The 22,897-nt window shown below is 41.2% G+C and overlaps 2 protein-coding genes across 4 annotated transcripts; one reads left to right on the top strand and one right to left on the bottom strand.

Annotated features, from left to right (window-relative positions):
* The first annotated feature begins 2,040 nt into the window (after positions 1-2,040).
* On the top strand, positions 2,041-12,104 carry LOC311300678 (GTPase IMAP family member 8). Its single transcript, XM_084425117.1, has 6 exons — positions 2,041-2,162; positions 3,994-4,541; positions 6,481-6,781; positions 7,691-7,759; positions 9,271-9,548; positions 10,426-12,104. Exons 1-6 carry the CDS (start codon positions 2,144-2,146, stop codon positions 11,212-11,214), a joined length of 2,004 nt encoding a protein of 667 aa, XP_084281243.1. The 5' UTR covers positions 2,041-2,143; the 3' UTR covers positions 11,215-12,104.
* Positions 12,105-14,821: 2,717 nt separating this feature from the next.
* On the bottom strand, positions 14,822-22,584 carry lyl1 (LYL1 basic helix-loop-helix family member). 3 transcript variants are annotated; one of them, XM_084425134.1, is made up of 4 exons: positions 22,449-22,584; positions 21,147-21,663; positions 18,196-18,290; positions 15,980-17,466 (listed from the first exon to the last, which is right to left on the bottom strand). In XM_084425134.1, the coding sequence occupies exons 2-4, from the start codon at positions 21,566-21,568 to the stop codon at positions 16,997-16,999; spliced, it is 987 nt and encodes a 328-aa protein (XP_084281260.1). In that variant the 5' UTR covers positions 21,569-21,663; positions 22,449-22,584; the 3' UTR covers positions 15,980-16,996. The 3 variants fall into 3 exon arrangements, with proteins under 3 accessions (XP_084281261.1, XP_084281260.1, XP_084281259.1); XM_084425133.1 differs by lacking the exon at positions 22,449-22,584 and adding an exon at positions 22,140-22,274; XM_084425135.1 differs by lacking the exon at positions 22,449-22,584 and having other exon boundaries at positions 14,822-17,466.
* Between the last annotated feature and the right edge of the window lie 313 nt (positions 22,585-22,897).

The raw sequence follows: 22,897 nt of genomic DNA on the forward strand, positions 1-22,897 counted from the left end.
ACTGAGTCAGCTCTGTTGAGGGTTACAAATGATATCTTGCTTGCTCTAGATTCAGGCTCTAGTGTTGTGCTGGTTTTGTTAGACCTGAGCGCTGCATTTGATACCATTGACCACAACATTCTTCTTGAACGGCTAGAGAACGGCTAGTAGGTGTCAAGGGCACTGTATTAAAGTGGTTTGCTTCCTACCTCAAAAAGAGGACTTTTTCTGTAAATTTAGGAAATTGTTCCTCGTCATCTGCGCCTGTTTTGTTTGGTGTGCCCCAGGGATCTATTTTGGGACCAATATTGTTTTCCCTTTATGTGCTATCCTTGGCTCTCATTTTTCAGAAGTACAACACTTCATATCACTGTTATGCTGATTATTCTCAGCTTTACCTTCCAGTAAGGCTTGACACCACTGCTTCATGTGATGTGTTATTGGAATGTGTAGATGATATCAAGAGGTGGATGACAAATTATTTTCTGCAGCTAAATGAGGATAAAACAGAGGTTTTAATTCTGGGTTGTCCGGCAGATTCCTCTCCTGCTCTGAAAGCCCAGTTAGGTCCTCTCTCAACAAATGTATGCAAACAAATCAAAAACCTTGGAGTGATCTTTGACTCTTCGCTATTTTTTGATAAACAAATTAGTGCGGTTATTAGAGGAAGCTTTTTCCATTTAAGATCTATTGCAAAGTTGAAGAACCTTCTTTAAAGCATAGATTTAGAAGTTGCAATTCATGCATTTGTAACATCACGATTAGACTATTGCAACTCTCTTTATTGTGGTCTTCCTCAATCTTCACTATCTCGATTACAAATTGTTCAAAATGCAGCTGCAAGACTTTTGACTGGGTCTAGAAAGAGGGATCATATTTCTCCTGTTTTGGCATCCCTTCACTGGCTTCCCATTAAGTTTAGAGTTGATTTTAAGATCCTTATGTTTGTTTATAAGGCGTTGTCTGGCTGTGCACCAAGGTATATTTGTGATCTTATTGTGCCATACTGTCCTGCTGCACTTAGTGCATTTTACTGCATCTAAATGCACTTAGATCTTCAAATCACTTGCTTTTAAATGTGTCACGATGTCGCTACAAATTAAAGGGTGATCGGGCCTTTTCTGTGGCCCGGCCCAAGCTTTGGAATGCTTTCCCTTATCATGTGAGGTCTACTCCTTCATTGGACATTTTTTAATCTACTCTGAAAACACATTTTTATTCTTTAGCTTTTGGAAACTTGTAATTGTTGTTTTTTATAGTGTAGTCCTGCTATGCACTATGTACAGCACTTTGGATCAATTTGTATTGTGTTAAATGTGCTTTATAAATAAAGGTTGTTGTTGCTGTTGTTGTTGTTCACTCGCTCCTACGAGTCTACATCCCTACCAGAAGCCTACGATCGGTCAACGAGCGACGTCTCGTGATTCCATCACAGAGAGCCACAAAATCACTTTCCAGAACATTCTCATTCACAGTTCCATGCTGGTGGAATGATCTCCCGACCCTCATCCGGGATGCAGAATCCCTGAGAACATTCAAAAGACAGCTGAAAACTCATCTCCTCCGTGAGCACTTAACCTCTTAAAAAAAGAAAAAAATCTTTCCTTTTCCTTTAGTCCTCCCTTATCTGGCTTATGCTACTCTGAGCAATGCCTGACCTTTGTATTTTGAGCACTTCTTGTGTTGTTTTTGTCTCTTCACGATGACTTAATTTAGTCCTAATTTGTAAGTCACTTTGGATAAAAGCGTCCGCTAAATGACTAAATGTAAATGTAAATGTTTTGCAACACTAACCACAATTTATCGATAATTTACAAATGATAATCAATCCGCCAAAAACACATTTACTATAATAAAACCAGCTTTAACTCTGCTGTGTAAAGAAGCCTTTAGAGGGGGTTTCAGTTTTTCAGCTGGTCAGGATGTGAAACCAGCTTTTCAAACTTAAAAAACATTGAACCCCAGCAAACCAGTTGTTCTGGGTGTGGCATTATCAGTGTGATTCACACGCATGCCAAGGATCATTCCTCCACCCCAACTGCAGGAGAGGAGAGGAGGGGTGTGGCGCATCTCTGACGGACGCTCTTCACTCTCACACGGAGACGCTTCACACCTGGATCAGGAGAGAGAGAGAGACACGGACCTCCCTGACACACACAATCACATGGATATCTCTAATCAGGGTAAGATTAAATTCCCATTCATATACTCGTGTTCATGTTCTCCCACAGTACAGTGAGCGGTTTAAAATGACTCATTTCATTAAATGAGTAATTTTGTTAAATATTTTTGAAATATTTCATGACAGTGAGGAGAAACAAATAGATTAAATCATTTAACTAATCAAGAGTAAGTTATAACTTCTTTTACTAATGTGTGTGTGTTCTGCTGAATGCTGTGTAACTGGACTGACTGGTGTCTCATATGTTGTAATGTATGAGGACGGAGATTCAACACAAGATATTAATCACATAAACCTAAAAATAGAGTCTGAAACTGTAACTGAAATGTATTTCTTTTTGAGGTGAGGTTCTGAACCTTCATAAATGTATGATGTTACTACACTTATATTTCCTAGTGTTCTCAGTGTCTGATTGTTTCTGGAGGCTCTTTACGTGTGTGATGCTCTTATGTGTCTGTGACGTCACTACTGAAGGCCTACTATGATACTAGACTATATAGCCTATAATAAAAGGTAATGAATTTCAAACCTGAACCAAACATATTTTTATTCAAAGCTCAACAGTCTGTCATCAGTCTTTAGTCTGCCACAAAAGAACAACATTAAAATCATGAACTCAAATGTCATTGTGAAAAAAAGAAAAAAAAAAAGACTTGTTACAGTGCGTAAATCAGACCTTTCAGGCTCTAGCCTAACGCTAATAAGCCTTATGCCAAAATTATTATTACAACTAAATTGTCGGTCATTAAATAAGAAAACTACTTGTGTAGATGATTTGCTTTGTGACCCCGACATCAGACGTTAGGCCGAAGTATTTTTTTGCACACAGTGGCGCGAAAAAATCAGTCACTCCTTTATGACTGGCTGCACATTCACTGTCCTCGCGGCGGCTGCAACTTGTGCTTGCTTCATTCGCGCCAACGGTATCTTTGTAGAACTTCAAAAAAAGAAACAAAAAAGATGCTGCAGCCAATGAGCAGCCGGCAGGGGCTGCAGGATGACCCAACCTCAACGGACAGTTTTTAATGTTTTATCAGACAATAACTACTCAAGATTTTGCTTTAGTATAATTTTCGGGGCATTTAGGGCCGGATTCGGGATTCGGGACAACAGCTTAGATTTTGGGACTGTCCCGAATTTTTCGGGAAGTCTGGTCACCCTAGGTCAGTAGTCTGAGAGCAGACGGTCTTTAGTGGCTGCTCAAACGCATTCGTCCACATGAGCGTTTACACTACGAAAGCAATCCGGCCTAATGCATTTCCAACTCCCTTTGGAAGTGGTGAAAGTGGACAAGCTCGGAGCGTTTTAGACCCTGTTTACACCTGTATTTAGTGTCGTTCACTTGTGATCCGATCAACCAAAACGCTTCCTAACACCAGGTGTAAACAGGGCCTTTGACACTGTGTTCTTGTGATGTCATCAGCCAACCAGTGTTGCCTTGATGTCATTTTACTGCATCCATTAGTTAATAGTCACTTGACATCTACAGCTCAGGTGATTGGCTCAAATTAATGTGTATAGCGGCATGAACTCAACCAATCAGCATGTTCAGCGCCCAGTCCCACTCCTGAAAGTTCCTGAACTTTGAAAAAGTACTACCTCGCAAACAGGGACTTTCGGAGGGGGAAATATTCACTCAAAACTTCATTTAGACCCTGGTTCCTGCGGTGGAAACACACCGAGTCCCAGCCCAAAGTCCCTAGCTCCTGGGGAATGTTCCTGTGGAAACACACCGAGTCCCAGCCCAAAGTCCCTAGCTCCTGGGGAAAGTTCCTGCGGTGGAAACGCGGCTCTAGTGGCTAACAGATTTCTGTCCTGTCTCTGTCTTCCAGGTATCAGTCCTCGCGGCTCCCCCTCTGAGCTGTGTTTGGTGTTGGTCGGCAGCATCGGCTGTGGAAAGACCCTGACGGCAGACACACTCCTGCGTCAGACTTCGGATCTGGGATCTCCGGCCTCTTCCCGTGTGAGCCAGATCCGGCGAGGGCTTTCGGAGGGCCGGCGGCTGTGCGTTGTGGAAACCCCTCGCTGGTACTGGCGGGGCAAGGAGTTGGAGGCCGACATTCAGGAGGAGACCCGGCGTTCCCTCAGCTTGAGTGCCTCCGGGCCCTTCATCTTCCTCTTCCTCATTCCCATCGGCGAGTTTACGGAGATGGAGCAGCGCATCCCAGATCAGCTGGAGCACATTTTTGGCCAGTCGGTGCTGGGTCACACGCTGGTGCTGCTCACCTGTGGAGAATACCTGATGGACCGCAGTCTGGACGAGTACCTGAGCAAGGAGGAGGGGCTTCAGGAGGTGGTGAGGAGGTGCCGAGGACACTGTCATGTGATCAGGAACCGCAGATCAGACGACAGACAGCAAGTCGTCTCTCTACTGGAGAAGGTGAGGCTACAGGTGTCCGACTGAAAGCTGAGATCATCCTACATACAGTCAAACCAAAAATTATTCAGACACCAGATATAATTATATATTTATTTTTTCTAGTGGGTGCAGGACACTATAGTTCATTTATGTAAGTGAGGATAGCAAAATAAATTAAACTGGGACATATTCAAACGCGCATACCTATAGACTGAACACGTGGTGTGCATGTGCACGCTGTATGCGTTTTCATAGGTTCGCTTTTTGGAAGTTTACATGGAGATGATAACGTTTTTGAAAAATTTTCACTGCTTGCACCTTGGAACCTGTTTCAAGGTTTGCGTTTTCGAGCACCAAACACTGTTGTTGTGCAAATGAACGGCCAGAACACATTAAAAGTTTCTGTTTTCTGTTAGAACGGGGTCGTGTTAGCGAGGTAATAACTAATGATCTTTACAATGGAAGTGAATCAATCAAAACTAACTTCAAGCTGGACAATGACTTTATTCTAAAGCTGCTATAAAGCCAAAACAATCTCTGTTACTGTGATTTCCTAATATCACCGTAAAGCTGCTTTGAAAAAATCTATATTGTTAAAAGCGGCAAGTGCTATATAAATGAAGGTGACTTGACTTGACATATTATACCCATACATTCTTCATACAGTGACTACCAGTAAAATGTATAAAAAATTGGGACGACAAATTATTCTGACACTTTGACTTGACCATATTTTGCTTAAGTGTTTTTTCTTTAATTGGTAATGCGACCTTTTTTACACCACAGACTGAACAAAATTAAGCCTTGCTTGGTAATTTGTTGAGCTAAATTGGTATTATATAATTGTGTAGTTAAATTTAACAGCTGACAGATATTCAACATAATTCATCTGTGAGACAGTCTAACAGAAGGATGGACAAAACCAGTGAAATATCAACTGAGTTCTTGTCATATTTTATTACCATTTTCTTAAAGGGATGGTTCGGAGTAAAATCAACCTAGGGTCCTTTGCACCATGACCTCGAGCCAAACACCCCAGAAGCCTTTTTCCCTTGGTCGAACATTACTAAAGTTAGAGCTTATTTAGAGATATCAGCCGGATGGCTTATAGTGCAGGCGCTAATGGATCCTATGATGTATCTGGTAAATTATCCCTCTAATAATGCACAGAATGGTACCAAACTTCTACAGTTTTACAAATAGGTTCTGTACTCATAAAACGAGGCACTGGAAAGTTTGTAAGTACATCAGGAGTTTATTTAAATAACACTTGCCTGATGACTCATGCTACCGCTAACCCGGACGTCGACGTCACTTCAGGGGTTTGGGGAAAGCACGTAAAAGTCCTGGCAGAAACCGATGCATAAGGATGTAGTGTAACGACGCCCAGTTCCAGGAATGCACTAATATTTTGTTGCTAGAACCAGTTTATAACAATTATTAGTTAACACAAAGTTGTTAATACTTCGGAAAAAATAATAATTCGTCGTTACACTACATCCTTATGCATCGCTTTCTGCCAGGACTTTAACATGCTTTTTTTTGTTTTGTTGTTGTTGGACATTAAATGTGCATTATGAAGTCGATAAAGACCACAATACATATCTGAACTGTTTTAGTATTTGAAACCAGACTCCCCATTGATCAGTCCCAAGTCAAGACCGAGTCCAAATGCGCCAGTCAATGACAAGACCCTGAAAATATGGTCTCGGACTCGACAGAGACTCGTAGTTGGACTGCATCATGGTGTTTTCTCATTAGACGACCTGAGCGATGGAAGGCAGGACTGTATTTAACACATTTATATTAAGATAGTAACATGCGTTTGATGCTGAAATAAAAAAAAGGACTTATTTTAGATGATCTTAAGGGTCACACTGTAATGGAAGGGATGATGTATTATGACAAAGTACAAATTGTATGATTTTGAGACATGTTTACCTAGTTTCTGGTGTCTCAGGTGGAGCAGATGGTACAGAGGAACGGAGGATTTCACCTGCTTAGGGAAGAGGAGAAAGACGTCAGCGAGGAGAAAACAGAGATGAAGCTCAGTGCAGCAAGAGACACAATGTGGAACGGAGGCAACAGAGGAAAACTAACACAAATCAACACATTTGACAAACAAACCGAGGAAACCGTGAGTGATGGAGTGATTGAGAAACACCTAATCAATGGACTTCAGTCACAGAAGCGGGAGGATGAGGAAACACAGAGCAAACATGCACTTCTGGAGAGAGGCTCGAGCTTCAAACTCACCAAAGGTGCTGAAATAAACCAGAACAAATGCAGGGAACTAATCCAGAAGTTTCCTATCCTGCTCCTGAAGGGCCTCCTCCAGCAGAGGTTAACTCCAGTCCCAGTTAAACATGCTTAAACCAGCTAATCAAGCTGGGGTGTGTTTCCCGAAAGCATCGTTAGCCAACTATGGTTGCAAGTTCCGTCGTTATCAGCATCAACGAGTCTGAGTCAGAGTTGTGTGTTTGGAGCGACAGATCTCGACCTGTGGTTAGAAGCAGTTTCTTGTTTGCATGACATGTGGACTCAATAAATCCTGATCTTGAGCCAAACAAGCAAGCTGACATTCAGTGCAATCTATATCTGTTATTTAGAATACATACAAATGTCATTTACGTCTTTTAGTTTGTCAAGAGATTTAAAGTGTCGTTTTTGAAGAGTGTGAACGTTCTCTAGTGCGTAAGAACGAGTCTATGATTGAATCTGGAAATGAGAAATAGTCCTCAGATGACATGTCCGTAATCTATAGCAAAACATCTCGCGTTAATTCGATCTCAGACAGATTCATTACCAGTAGTTATTACTCCAACACCTGCGTGACGTAATCAACCAATGTGGTTGACAGTCGGGGAAACAGTCGAGACTAGCAAGTTGATTTCTTAAACGATGCATATGCTATAGTAGTGAAGCAGCGAGTTACAGCGTTGTACGGGAAACACACTCCTCTTCGGGATCACTGGAAATTTCAGAGAGGTGTGTTGGAGCCAAACTGCAGGAAACTGGCCCTCGAGGAGCAGGATCGGATACACCTGAACTAATCAAACTAGTCACAAAAACGAAATGCTAAGAATATATGTTGATGCCACTTGGATGACGAGAGAAATGTTTGTTTGAAATGATGCTCATATATGAGATGTGTTGATGTGTAACTCTAGAGGGAGCTATTCTCAGTCAGATGATGGAGGAGCCAGAGCTTCAGCACAGCCAGAGCTTCATCAACGCTAGTAGGTTCATAACATTCACTAATTTTTTTTTTCTCTGGCATCTCTGGGAGATTTTTCCCACATGTTTTATGGTCCAATAGATGAAAATGCTTCATCTGATCACTTAGTAAAGTTGCACTCTCCTCAACAACACACGATTTGAGGAATCATGCGTGTCTTGAGCTCGAATGCTACAGGACGATGCACAACTTAGTCAGTTTGTGAAATCTGTGTCCTAATCAAGGTTATTACAGTTTTGCATTTTTTAATTAGTTTTTATTTTAATATCGTTTTCAATTTTGCTTTAAATTTCAGATTAGTTTTAGTTAGTTTCATTAATGGTTTTGTTAGTTTCACTCTAGTTTTTATATTTTGTGAACACATTTCTGTTTAGTTTTTATATAGTTTAGCAGAGCTAACAGAACACTTCCAGTGTAGACCAAAGCGAGACGTTTTATCTCAGCAAAGTTTAATGTTTGCACAGATTACAGTTAACTCCTGAGCAGATTAGACATCTTAATAATAATAATAATAATAATACAGTTATTTGAGATTGAACAAATAATTGTACCTTGAAAATAACGATTATGAAAAATTCAGATAACTTCACGTACATGAAGCTCCATCATATACAGGCATTTCCCTAAACAGCCACAGGTCAGATTTTCCAGATTAATAAGAAGAGCTCATTAATTACGAAACCGATTATTTATTTTTGTTTTAAATTAAATTAAATTAAATTTAAGTATTATTTAATTTCAGTTCGTTTTTCAGTAACTACTGTTAGTTTTTCATTTAATATGAATTTAGTTAACACTTTATTTTACAATGTTCTTGTTACACGTTACATGTACTTACCATAGTAATAACAGTAAATTATGCACAATTACATGCAACTAACCCTCAACCAAACCCTAATCCCACCCTAACCCTATAGTAAGTACATGTAGTTAATTATTATTACTCGGTACTTAAATATATAATTACACTGTAACAACGACACCTTAAAATAAAGGGTCCCACTTTATATTAAGTGGCTTTAAGTACTATGTACTTACATTGAAATTAATAATTTGATACAATGTACTTATTGTGTAACTACATGTTTTTACATTGTACTTACATTTTAAAATTTCCTGCATGTAATTACAGCTGTAATTAATTTATGTAATTGCATTTGTAATTACACAGTTGACCTTACACCTTAAACCTACCCAATCCACCACACCTGTCCCTAACCTTATCCGTATCACACCTCAATAGCAGCAAAAGTGTTTTACAATACAACATGAACACAATAAGTACATTGTACTTATTTTTTGCTGTAAGTACATAGTACTTAATGCCACTTAATATAAAGTGGGACCAAATAAAGTGTAACCTGATTTTTTTTTCTTTCTTTTTTTCTTTTTTTTTCTTCAGTTTATGAAAATGTTTTTTTGACCAATAGTTTTAGTCTTAGTTTCGGTTTTCGTTTACAAAAATAACTTTGGTCCTAATGCTGATACATTTGCTTCTGTTTCTCATTCCAGTCCATCACAGTTTTCAGAAGGTTTCGGATGACTTCGCGACTCTCTCTCCCGGATCACCTGGATCTCCTGGATCATCCTCACGTCCCTCCTCTGATCTTCTGGATGATTCCTCTCTGCCCGAGCTGAGGATGGTTCTGCTGGGTCGTCGTGGTTCTGGGAAGAGTGCGGCCGGGAACATCATTCTGGGTCGAGAGGAGTTTGAGCTTCATGGAGAGGATCCTGTCAGAGCGGCGGATCAGGAGTGTGTGAAGGCCAGAGCGCTCGTGGACGACACGCGGGTCAGTGTCACAGTTTTGCTCGTGTCATATAAACGTCTTACTGAGATTAAGTCCTTACTCTGATTATTGCAGTGCTCGAAGTGGGAACTTCTATGGCCGTTTACACCTGGTGTTAGGAAGCGTTTTGGTTGATCGGATCACAAGGAGACGACACTAAATACAGCTGTAAACGGGGTCTAAAACGCTCGAGCTTGTCCACTTTCACCACTTCCAGAGGGAGTTGAAAACGCATTAGACCGGATTGATCTCGTAGTGTAAACGCTCATGTGGACGAACGTGTTTGAACAGCCACTAAAGACCGTCTGCTCTCCGACTACTGATCTAATGCGTAACATTATGGGAAGCGCGCTAACCAGATGGGATTTAAATGGTCGGATGAAGACCCAAGTTTGGTTTGAAGATGAAAAATGTTCCAAGCACAATGTTCTCTCAGCATTCCTGATTTCTAACACACACTCAGTGTTCGGCAGATCTTGCGTCTGTCAGAGCAGAAACTAAATCTGATGCTCTCTGTGTGTTTTTCCATCATCTCCAGGCACGTTCATATGTAAATTGCATGAGCTTATTCGTCCATTAGATCGAAAGATCTGAAAAAACACACATTTTCCTCCCCATAGACCCTCCCCTCGAAGAAATCAGGACAGAAGTGAGTGAAAGTGGACAAAAGAGACGGATTAAAACACCAGGTGTAAACGGGAATGTGTCTACTTGTGATCCGATCGACCAAAACGCATCTTAATACCAGCTGTAAACAGAGCCTGTGTTTTAATCCCACTTTTCCACAACACGATTTCAACCTAGGACTGACACTGGATTATTTGAAATGTAAACTTCACATTCTGAAGCCTAAAACCTAAACCTCTTCTGTCTCCTTCAGGTGTCTGTGATCGACACACCGGACTGGTTTCAGTCGGAGAGATCTCCAGAGGAGGTGAAAGCTCAGATCTCCTCGTGTGTGTCCCTGTCGGCCCCGGGCCCTCACGTGTTCCTGCTCTGTGTCCCCGTGGACCGGCCCACTCTCTGCGAGCTCCCGGCGCTGAAGGCCCTCGAGGGAACGTTCGGACCCGAGACCGTACGCCGGCACACGATCGTCCTCTTCACGCGCTCCGACCTGCTTCCGAAGGGATCGTCCGGTGTGGAGGCGGTGGAGGATTACATCAGTTCCCAGCGGCCCGAGATGCTGGAGCTGGTGCAGAGATGCGGAGACCGATATCACATTCTCACAACCGGACGGAAAAACATGAATGAGCTCATGGAGAAGGTGAAGCAGACGGTGAAGGAAAGCGGAGGGAGTTTCTACAACATCTCGCTTTACCAGGAGAACCAGGAGAACCAGATGAAGAGCGTGAGGAGAGTCAGACAGAACCAGTCGTCTCGTTCTCTGGACGCCGTGCGAGAGACTGAGGAAGAGGAGGAGATCGGAGTGACGGAGAAGAGTATTCGTTTGGATTCATCTGCTCCCGATCGCTCGCTGCTGCGCTCCGTGTGGGAGACGACGAGGTCGGGAGCGAGTCGTGTGCCGAAGCTGCTGTTCGCCGGAGCGCTAACCGGCGCGGCGCTAGGCCTGTTCCTCGCGGGAGCTGTAGGGGGCGCTGTAGGAGCCGCGCTGGGGTCCGTGGCCACGGAGGTCGGGAGACGGAGATTCCTTAAACAGAAAACAGAGTGATTCCGGAAATAGACAGTTTGAGCTGCTCTGTGAACTGTAAAATCATTCCCACCTTTGTGGTTTCTTGCATCAGTCAAATCTGTACAAAGGCAATATTGAATTAAAATTTCAAATTCAAAATTGCTTTATTGGCATGACTGTACATAATGCAATATTGCCATATTCATTGCCATATTATATGTGCTGCATATTCATCTTTTAGTTTTGAGTTTTAAAGGTGCATTGTGTAATATTTAGGAGGATCTGTTGACAGAAATGCAAAATCATAAACATAACTATGTTTTCAGTGGTGTATAAAGACCTTACATAATGAACCGTTATGTTTTTATTACCGTAGAATGAGGCATTTCTCTCTACACACACCGCGGGTCTGCTTACATCCACGTTTCTACGGTGACGCATTTCGTCACTATGTTGTTCTTCGTGTAAAGAAGCTTCAGCTAAAGTCAGCGAATAAAACACTGACACAATGATGAACAAGTATCAATAACATTCGCAATAAAAATGTTTTACTGTTTTTTTTTAACGTTTTACTGAATAAGTAAACAGAATTTCTTAATTTATCTTTGTAAAGAAACCTCATTGCTTAACTGGCTACTCTCTGCTGTCTTAGACGACGACATCACTTCCTGTCGGCCACCATAACTTCTGTTGGGTGCAATTCACAAACTCACCTCTAGATGCTGCTAAAATTTACACACTGCACCTTTAAATGTTTCCACACCACTCTAAATTCAGCTGATTGTTTACCAACAGTTTCATGAACACAAGAACAAATCAACATGTTCACTGCATTTTTTTTTTTTTTTTAATTCTGTAACTATAAATTTATGTGCACCAAAAATTAAATGTCTTTCATGAAAGGACACTTATTTATCACTAAATGTGTTCCAGCCAAACAAAGCAATTTTTACATTGTCATAAAACTGTTAATGTGAACAAATTATGTTCACATGCACATGTATATCTTCACTTCTCCTAAACCAGCTGACCACACTTCATATATATTTATTAAAATATATATTAAACAGAAATATAAGCATATTTAAAAAAAAACATTTCTGTGTCCTGATAAAAGGAGGACATTTATTTTAAAACGACACCATTCATATGCTTCTGGGTCTTGCAGTAATAATATTATTTATATAAAAAAGATTCATTTTGGAAATTATGTAGTGACCAAAAAATAAAATTATACATAAAACTTATTATTTGAGTTTCTTCTGATGGATGGATGTTCTCTCAACTTTGCATTCCAATGATGTCGATGCTCAGATGTTTCTGTTTTATAAAATTAACATTTTAGTTTTCTAATGCAACTCACATGCAAGCACAATTAAAAAACGAATCCTCTGTATGATTTCAGTCAAAGGTTTTTATAATCGTGACATGAGAAAAATTCAGCCACCGATGTGCAAACGACTGGTGTATTGTAACTGTGTTTACAGTTGCTTTAGACGTCTTGAAAACTGATTATGGTAAGGAGCATTACATTTCCGACACACGCTTGAGGTGTTTGGCCAATCACAGCGCACCGGGTCAGCTGGCCAATCAGAGCACTCTGGGCTCTTCAGAAGGAGGGGCTTTGTAGGAATCAGAGACAGACTGGGACAGAAACTGGGACAGTTTCAGACAGACTGGGAATAGAAAAGTTGCAATAATGTACAGTATGTAAAAAAAAAAAAATATTAAAGCATTGTTACCTATTCTATTACACCCAATAAACAAACTCATTAACTTTTAAAGGTGACATAATAGTCCCCTTTTCACAAGATGTAATGTAAATATATGGTGTCCCCAGAATGTGTCAAAATACCAGATCATTTATTATATCTTGTCAAATTCCCCCCTTTTTGGATGTGAGCAAAAACGGTAACGGTACGTGAAAACGGTACGTTTGCATGTGTGTCCCTTTAAATGCAAATGAGCTTTAGCTCCGCCTCCGTTCAGAAGAGGGCGGAGTCTTCAGAGACTCCAGCAATAACAAAACAGGCCAATCTCACTCATTCAGAATCCCAGAATAACCAGTAGCGAGTGCAGCCTTACGGAGAGACTCAGGAAGAGTTTCTGAATGTTAGTGGAGACATTTCTGTAGTTGTTGTGGAGTTACACTGATCATCTCATCATCATGTTGAACTTCTCCACAAGTGTCCACAGTTCCTGAGGTCTTTATAAGACAGCGGTGACATGTTCTGGTCAATAGTGTTCAGTGCTCGTCTGTGCTCAACCACAGAACAGTTTCAGGCTTTGCTGGATCTTTATCATTGCGTTAGAACTGGTCTCTGTTGTCGCTTGTGGAACCAAATGTCGGCTGGTGTGTGTAAACGTGCAGATTAAGGGCCGCTAATATTATATTAAGATCCTCTTCATACGTCAGAAGGAGAACGAAATCTGATCAGATTCTTTTTTGACATGCTTGCAGAGAAAGGCTCATCAAAACAAAGTTACTGGGTTTCACTTTTCATGTTTTCTGTGTTGGTAGAAGCACCGGGACCCGATTATAGCACTTACACACGGGAAAAGTCAGATTTGCATGATTTTTCCCCTTTAAAATAGCATCATATGACCTCTTTAAGAGTTTTATTCTTAAGTTTTACACAATGTCTGTCACAATGTCACGAATCACCGGTTGGGTAACAATGTGTTAGAGTGTGTGTGTGTGTGACCTTGGCCAGAGGAAGTGCTCAGTGTCATCAGAGATGTCATAACCTCTGCAAGCGTGATGAAACTCCAGGTGGCCGAGCGCTGTGCCAGCGGGAGGGTGTGGTACCCATAATGCCCTGCTCCTGGGGCATCAGGGGGTTTATCTCACCATCACACACACACACACACCAGTTCTCTGCCCCCCCCCCCAGAGGCCTCGGTACCAGAGACGGGAAACACTCAAACCTTGCATATCCCTGAACCGTCCCGTCATGTGACATACGCGGGCGTTTGTGGCGTGTCATTCAACCAAGCGTTACGCAAGTCTGCCTTCCTGCATGTGGGCCGCAGGAGTGTGTGTGGCGGATGGGTGAAATGGAGAGGGTGATTTTCACTTTTTCATTCTTCCCATCTTTTCATAACTCGTGGTCCATGTCAGGAAGTCTGTTGGCTGGCGATGAGACAGCAGCAACTGTAGATGCTTCCTGACACCTGATCCGACGAGAGAAATACAGTCAGATACCCACAGATGACCTCTGACCCCCCCCACACACACACACACGCACGCACACACACACACTGCCACAGCTGAAGTGGGAAAAACACAACACGGCTGAACAGCGTCAGTTTTTCCATCCCGCTCGGATTCTCATGATTCTGTCATGAATAAACTGCATCCGGCTACAGGACGGGCCTTTAAAAAAAAAAGTAAAAAAAAAAAGATTTTCCTGTCCCAACAGTCTATGATGAAAAATCTTGGAAAATCCTAATCCCATCTGACGACTGACCGAGGGACACAATAAGTGCATGCTACAGAAAAACACACATTTTACGGCATCAGTTGAGATAGTGAGCATGTGACTCTTTGAAGCATTGCTTAAAGTCAACATGAAATCAAAAAAAAAAAATTTATGGAATATAGCAAGATTTACTAGTGCATATCTTTAAAAAAACATTACAAAAATCAAGTGCCTCATAACCTTTAATCAAAACACTGCAGAAAATAACGTTCTTCATCAGTATTTTTCCATTTCTGAAGGGACTGTGCAATACATTGTTTATACACACGGGATTGTGCAATATACTTTCTACTGCTCTTTTTCTATTTATTGCCGCTATGTTGAGTTGTATGTTGTAAGTTATCTTTACTCAGTGTTTTGTATTGTACTTGTGTAAATTTTACCACAAGGAGTTACACTTGAATTTCATTGTACAGCTAAGTGTCAACTTAAGTTTTTCGTCTAATTTTCCACTACAAATATCTAAACATTTTTAAATGAAGATACATTTACTTGAAGAGCAAAATGGCTAAAGATAATTAGTCTTGTTTCCTGAAAAAAATATCAAAATTAAGTGAGTTTATACTTAAAACAAGAAAAAATATCTGCCAATGGAGTCAGAAAAATACTAATTTTGCTTTGAATTAAGTTTTTTTTTTACCCCTTTGGCCGATTTCTTTTTTTTTTTTTAAACCAATAACTGAGCATATACTAGTAAAAACATCAGAGGGCTCAGGGAATGTGAACACACCTGTGTTGATCCACAACCTTGACCCTTTTTGACTCATGTTGATCCCTCCTCCTAAAGTATGTGATCCACAAATTCAACTTATTCACTGACAATAACATGGCATCATTTGCATGAGATGCCTAATAAAAAACAAACAAACATCTAACCTGGACAACAGAGCTTATTCATAGAATTTGATTTCAATGCTTTTAAAACAGAGTATGAAATACCAAGGTTTTCTGTAACGATGACGTTACATTCCATTAGGAAAAAAGATTCCAAAAACGACATCGCACCCTCAAATGATGTCACTAACCTTGAAAGGTCAGGGATCATTTCATCATCAGAAGCACTCGTTGTATCATCAGGTACTTTGTAAACAACTTTGGCTGGTTTTACAAAACCTGTCTGTCTGGAAACAATCACATTCAACCTGAATAAAGTTTGTATTTTTATAAGTGTGTTTTGTGTTCTGTTGATAAAGACCAGTGGTTCGAGCCATTTCCCATCATCCCCAGTGGGTCAGTAACACACCTAATGCTCATCCTTCGCTCGTCATTATCTTACACTAGTGCTAAAAGCTTCCTGGGTTTATTAGGAAGTGAAAATGAGAGAAAGAAATCTGAAACTTATTTTATTCAAACCAAAATCAGTTGAACGCAAGCCACATAGTTGCAACTTCCAAACTCCGAGGAGCTTCACATCATCCAAACATCTAGAGACTCAAGAACCCAGTGTGATGTGGATCATGGCATCATTAGTTCTTCTACGAGACTCTCATGTCTTCAGTTCAGCTTTAAACAGCGAAAGAGTCAAAAGATCAACCCATTATTAAATAATCCAGTCAGAGTGCTTGAGACTGTGGTAGATGTGAAGTTTGAGGTACCCGTGATCGCATGTGAGGAACCCACACACTCTATTTATTCCTCGAAATATCAGAGAGAGGAAATTAAATGGAGAAGTGACACATGAAACATGGACCAGGAACACAAGCCATGAATTTAAACAAGTAAATTCGCTGTAATTCCACACAGAATGTCAATGTTTATACCAAGCGGCATCCGTCCGGTCTCTCTCTTGAATCCAACACGGAAGTGTCTTAAACTGCAGTTCATCGACTGGCCACTAGAGACCGGCTGCAGAAGAGAGTCAATCCCATAAACCCCCATGTTAAAATGCCCAACTTTACAGCAGAAAAAAAAACATGTTTACAGTCTGGTGCAAAAAGTGGTTTTGGTCTTTATAGCTGATTTTGCTCTTCATGACGACTGTGAGGGGGGTGAATATTTTGTATAACTCATCTATTTAAATTATATCAAGCCTTACATTTCTGCATAATTAAGGGTGTGGCCACTTGAGTGACAGGTGGATTGCCGCTGATGTCACTACTAGTCGTTTGTCTGCTGTCTGTTAGCGTCACGTCACCTCAGCTAATCCGCCTCGCTGGCCATTTTCGTTTATCCGGGAGTGACGCTGCCAAGATGGCGACGGCCGGCTCCGCCCACTTTAGGCTTCAAAAATGCTCTTTAGAAACATACGGGTGACGTCACATCCATATTTCTATACAGTCTATGGTTTATACACGCCGAGAGTTTAATACCCATATCCAGTGTGTTAGTTTGTGGTTTAGTCACCGCTGGTAAGTGCTTGCCGTGACCGCTAGTATCTGTTCCTGAACCTTCTTCTCCGTCATCCCGGTGTGTTCGGTCTCAACGCCGCAAGTTCGAGGACCTGAGCTTTCCTCGCTGTCTGTGTCCCCGTAACAGCTGGATCCCGACGACACCATCATGGAGTCCATAGAGTCTCTGTTTTTGCGAGACGGGGAGCTGCCGTTTCCCAAATCCTCGATTTCCTCCTTCCTCCCATCCGGACCGTTTGTCGTGTCTTTCCCCTGATCGCTCGTCTGGTCGTTCAGCAGCTCGACGAGAAAGTCGATGTACTTCATGGCGAGTCGCAGGATCTCGTTCTTGCTGAGCTTCTTATCGGGCGGGTGGGTCGGGATGAGTTTACGGAGCTCGGAGAAAGCGCCGTTTACGTTCTGCTGCCGCCAGCGCTCGCGGCTGTTGGTGAAGACGCGCCGGGCCAACTTCTGAGGAGGACCTGAAGGAGAACAGTTGTTAAGTTGTTAACATACAGTTGCAGGAAAACATTTGTGAACCCCTTGCAGAATCTGTGAAAATGTGAATAATTTTAGACAAAATAAGAGGGGTCATACAAAATGCATGTTATTTTTTATTTAGTACTGTCCTGTTTTAGAGATATTTTACATAATTTGTTTTTACATATAGTCCACAAGTTAAATTGCTGAATTTATTCAAATTACCGCGTTCAAACATTTATGAACAACTGATCCTTAATACATCTGAGCACAGAAACGAGGAGTTCATCTGATTTCATTGCAATATAATGTATAATAATGCAATGGAGGAATATTTGTGGGTTTTGACAATGCCAAATGTCTGATGTTACCAGTAAAAAGTGGCCAACGTTATTTTAAATATATCTAGTCAGAGTTTAAGCATATTTGTCTAAAATAATTCTGTATTTTCAGCTTCAGCTTCAGAATCATGAATATTGTTATATGGTGTCTCTATTGTCCTGTGCTTTGGGCTTATCAGCACCAAGTCCAAAACTATTCATTTACACACACAATGTCATATCAAATTTAGCATTTTAATCAACAGTACATTCTTTTTGTTAACCTTTTACCATATGTCTTGGAGTATCACAATCGAATCGTGACATGAGGGTATCGTTACACCCCTAATGACGATGCTGAACACAAAACATCCACTGATTTGAAAACAGTCCATGAGTGGAATGATGTACCGTCATTGAGGTCCAGTTCGAAGTGTGCGGACGGGCGTCTCTTCACACGAGCATTACTGAAGATCCCAAAGCTTCCAGATGGTCCGAGGAAAGAGCTGAGGGAAAGAGAGAAAACACTGAAAATAAGGAGACAACTTGAGGAAAAGAAATCTATAAAAGCAATCTGGAGCATTTGATGAACGTCTGCCACTGATTGGACAAACGTGACGCCTGTCGTTCTGTCCTCATTACAGCCGCACATCTCAGATAGATCCGACTTTATTCTGTCTGTGCTGCTTTGAGACGAAACTCAGGCCCTGTTTACAGCTGGCATTAATATGCGTTTTGGTTGATCGGTTCATAAGTAGACGAGAAAGACACATTCCCGTTTACACCTGGTGTTTTAATCCGTCTCTTTTGTCCACTTTCACCCACTTCTGTCCTGATTTCTTCGATCGAGGGTCTATGTGGAGGAAAATGTGTTTTTTCAGATCTTTTTGATCTAATGGACAAAATAAGCTCACACAATTTGCATATGAACGTGCACGGAGATGACGGAAAAACACACAGAGAGCATCAGATTTTGTTTCTGCTCTGACAGACGCAAGACCCGCCGAACGCTGTGAGTGTGTGTTAGAAATCAGGAATTGTGAGAGAACATTGAGCTTGGGATGTTTTTCCCCTTTAAACCAAACTTGGGTCTCCAGCTGACAAAACCCAGCAAGCAATAGCCGTCATTTCACCGTCTAGGTTAACTATAGACCTGATATAGTCCGGCTATGAGTAACACACTTCTAGCCAAAATAACCTTGAATTTGGTTACATGGCGTTTTTGCCAAAATAACTTGCGAGATGTATGATATTCCATCATGTACGCAAAGTCAACAGTGATTACAAGGTTTTTGGTTTCATTTCTTCACTCATTTCATTTCCTTGTTATCAAATTGATGACTAGTCTATTCTTGGGCTATGGTTTAGACGTCTATTCAATTTTCACTGACAGCCCAAATTTTGCCTTGTTTTAGTTTAGACGTCAGGGCTGTGTTTGGACGGCTATTAGACGTCTTTTAAACGCAAAATTGCTTGTTGGGAGTTTAAATCTTGTCTGCTGCGGATACTCTAAAGACAGGGGTGTCAAACTCATTTTAGGTTTGAGGGCACGATTGGGAAAAAATGTAATCAAACCCAGTCTATATTAAAATTAACCATACAAACTACAAAATTAATTAGCAAGAAAACTAGCTGCTCTCTGAAAACTGCATTTTTACAGTGAAAAGACTAATTCATTTTTAAATATGTAATATCTCTGGTAACACTTTAGTTTAGGGTCCAATTCTCACAATTAACTAGTTGCATATTACAAGGAAATTGTTTATTAGTACTAATAAAGCACATATTAATGCCTTATTCTGCATGACCTTATTCTACATTTCTAATCCTACCCCATACCTAATTACCTTACTAACTATTAGTATTAATAAGCAGTAATTAGGAATTGAGGCAAATGTCATAGTTAATAATGAGAATTGGACCCTAATCTAAAGTGAGCATATTCTATTAGGAATTCCCAGAATATGATTTTTCATGGCTGATTCTGCCAATTCTGATACATGTTTCTGATTTTTTTTCTTCAAGCTAATTTATTTGTTGTTTATTTGCTCTATAACAGGCCAAACTGGCCTTAAAAAAAACAAAAAAACATCTGTAGTCATGAAATTAGAGGCAATCCCTACATTTTAATCACGATCCACACAAAGATGCTACACTCATGTACGCATGAGCAGTTATTTTTTATTTAAATTAGATTGTATAATTTCAAGATTTAAAGCAGAAACAGAATGGTCTGACTTTTGTTTTGTGAAATTATGCTATAATTATGCTAGAAGACACCTGCACAAAACCAAAAACAGCAGACGGACTGAATGAAAAATGCAAATTCACTCTCTGCCAGTAAGTGGCGCTTATAGAACAGCAGCGATACAGCGCTTCCTTGTTTACCACTTAAACACTACTTTATACAGAGGTAAGAGGACAAGAAAATGCCATCGAAACCATTCTGAAGACAATTCCCCTTCATAGACACATTCATATAAACCCCTACTCCCATTTAAATATTTATATATTTTTTCTTATATTTCATAAACATTGAGCTTTCAGTGCCTGGTACAGTTTTTCTCTGTCTGTGTGCTCCCAGTCTGGTCTGTGTTAACGTCCTGTTTACAGACTTCGTAATATTCCCACACAAATGACATTTCAGTAAATGATTGCAAAGCAGTTTATGTGCAAGTTTGGAATAGAGATCGACCAAAATAAAACGTCCCGATTTGTGACCGGTCGACCAGTGCATTTCCATTTTCTATTATTGTTCAGATCCCTGTCTGGGCCGGATTGGACACCATTGTGGGCTGTGTATTTGACACCCTTGCTCTAATGGTGTGTTCACACCAAAAGTGAAGCGAAAATGCGCATTGCGTTACTCGCTCTAGATTACTTGCGGGATGTTTCTTGTTTTTCGCGTCACTTGCGCCAATAAAAACATTGCGCGATAAGGAGTGTCACGCACATCAACAACAACAACAACAACATTTCCTTCTGCCATTTTGACAGCCGTTTCCAGCACGACTTGAGGATGGACAAGTGCCCAGTGCACACAGACTTATTAAAAAGCTGTTAACTGATTAGCTTACGTGATACATTTGAGTTGAAACTGTTCAACTTGCGCGGAAGAGGCGAATATCGAGCATTCACAGCAACCGCCTCGCCCAATTCGTGTCATTCGCGTCTGCATTGACATTGTATATAATCTACTCGCGCAAATAATTATATTTGCGTTTGGTGTAAACACAGCATAAGACTAGGATTGGGATACACTGAGTTTTGTGGATTGGGATTAGGATCCCATTGGGATCCACTCTTTCTTCTTGTCATACGAAGGAGTTTAACTGGTAATAGTTGTGTGTTTGATTTCTAACCTGCTGATGAAGGGGTGTGTGTTCAGGAAGGCTGGCGGCAGGAGGGCCGTCTGGGGTCCAGCGCCGGACAGCGAGGACAGATGAGCGAGTCTCAGCTCCACCGGGCCGTGTCGGATGGCGGGGGGGACCGGGTGCAGGGCCGTCATCGGGGGGAGGGGGGGTTTGCTGTGAGCCAGGCTGATCACCGGGACATTGGGAGGGATTGATGTGGAGGAGATCGAGGACGAGGACAAGCGCTGAAGAGCTCCCCGGGGAGGTGTCGTCGTATCCGGCTCGGCTCCGGTGGCCTCCGGTTCAGTCGCGTCCGTACGCCTCTCTGTATCACGAGCCGCATTAGCGTCGGGCGATCCCGTACGAGCAGGACTGGCGTGCTGGAGGACCGACGGGGAGGGTGAGACGGGAGACTCGCTTTTCTCCATCATGAGGCTCCGAGGCTGACGAGTTCTCCTGATGATCTCAGATTCTTCTCATCGCTCCTCATGTGGAGGTCTGCAGATTGAGTCGCTTCTTTTAGGACCTAATCAAAAAAGGCTGTTTAAGTTTACAAAGGCAGAAGTCACATTATGATATTATAAAGCACAGATATGGTTGGCGCCAATAGCCTCGTGGTTTGCGTGCCGATATATATTTGATTCCCAGCTCGAGGTACTTTGCCGATCCTTTTCCCTCTTCTCTCTACCCAACGCTTTCCTGTCAAATCTCTACTGTCCTATCCAATAAAGGCACAAAAAGGCCAAAAACATAACTTAAAGAAAATAATTTTAAAAAGCCCTGATATACAGAATGAAAAGGTGTGATGTCATTTTGAGCAAAATCGGGTCAAAACAAGTTTCTACCAACAGGAGTGAACTTTTCCGGCAAGTTCCGGAAACTCTTGAAACCAACTCCAAATGACTTTAAACACTTTTGAACTACAATTGGTCCATGGTGATTGCATATGAGATAGTTGTGCTCTGGGAATGCTGTAACTGGGGCCTTAATCTGACTTCTGACCTGTAATGCCGCCTGAATCATGATCAGACACTCTTCGTTCGTTGGCCAGAGGAGAACTGAGCGACTGAGTCTGGTTTCTCCCAAGGTTTTTCCTCCATTCTGTTTTGGTTCCTTGCCACTGTCGCCTTTGGCTTGCTTAGTTGGGGACATTTAATATAATACTCAACATTAATATTGATCTGCCTGCATTGACACCATTATATGAGAACTGAACTGAGCTAGAAGATGACATCTATATATATATATATATATATATATAACTAAATTAATAACTTTTTTACAACAAAAATGAACCATCAATGAACTTACTTAAGATGTACTATGACGCCATTTTCTTCTAGATCTGCAGAACAGCAGAAACAAACCTTGTTGCATTATTTTCCTGTTTTCACTGCTTTGAAACAATCTGTATTGTAAAAAGTGCTATATAAATAAAGGTGACCTGACTTAAAAGTCACGTTCACATGGCGGGTGAATTCGGTGTCACTCCACTTCTGGGTGTTTCATCCAGTTCTGTGACTGACAAACATTCACTGCTGAAAGACTCATTAAATCAGTGTGAACAGATCTGAACTCAACTAGTTTATCAAACCCTGACAATGTCATCTGAGGAGTGAGAAATAAAAAGGCAAAACAAAGAGGAACATTTCCAGACTAAACAACAAACGTTGGTTGATCATCATGAGATCAGGAGTGACGAGCACAGAGGGATCATTAAGAGGATTCACTGTTAAAATTTTACAGGCCATGATGATAAA

This window comes from Rutilus rutilus, assembly GCF_951802725.1.
Source record: "Rutilus rutilus genome assembly, chromosome: 12".
Lineage (NCBI taxonomy): Eukaryota > Metazoa > Chordata > Actinopteri > Cypriniformes > Leuciscidae > Rutilus > Rutilus rutilus.

Coding starts and splice junctions, on each gene's coding strand:
- LOC311300678 (XM_084425117.1), top strand. Junction 4,542..6,480: donor TCGTCTCTCTACTGGAGAAG/GTGAGGCTACAG, acceptor CTGGTGTCTCAG/GTGGAGCAGATGGTACAGAG. Junction 7,760..9,270: donor CCAGAGCTTCATCAACGCTA/GTAGGTTCATAA, acceptor TTCTCATTCCAG/TCCATCACAGTTTTCAGAAG.
- lyl1 (XM_084425135.1), bottom strand. CDS start 21,568: ATGATGGAGAAAAGCGAGTCTCCCGTCTCACCCTCCCCGTCGGTCCTC. Junction 18,291..21,146: donor ACACACCCCTTCATCAGCAG/GTTAGAAATCAA, acceptor TCTTTCCCTCAG/CTCTTTCCTCGGACCATCTG. Junction 17,467..18,195: donor CGAACTGGACCTCAATGACG/GTACATCATTCC, acceptor GTTCTCCTTCAG/GTCCTCCTCAGAAGTTGGCC.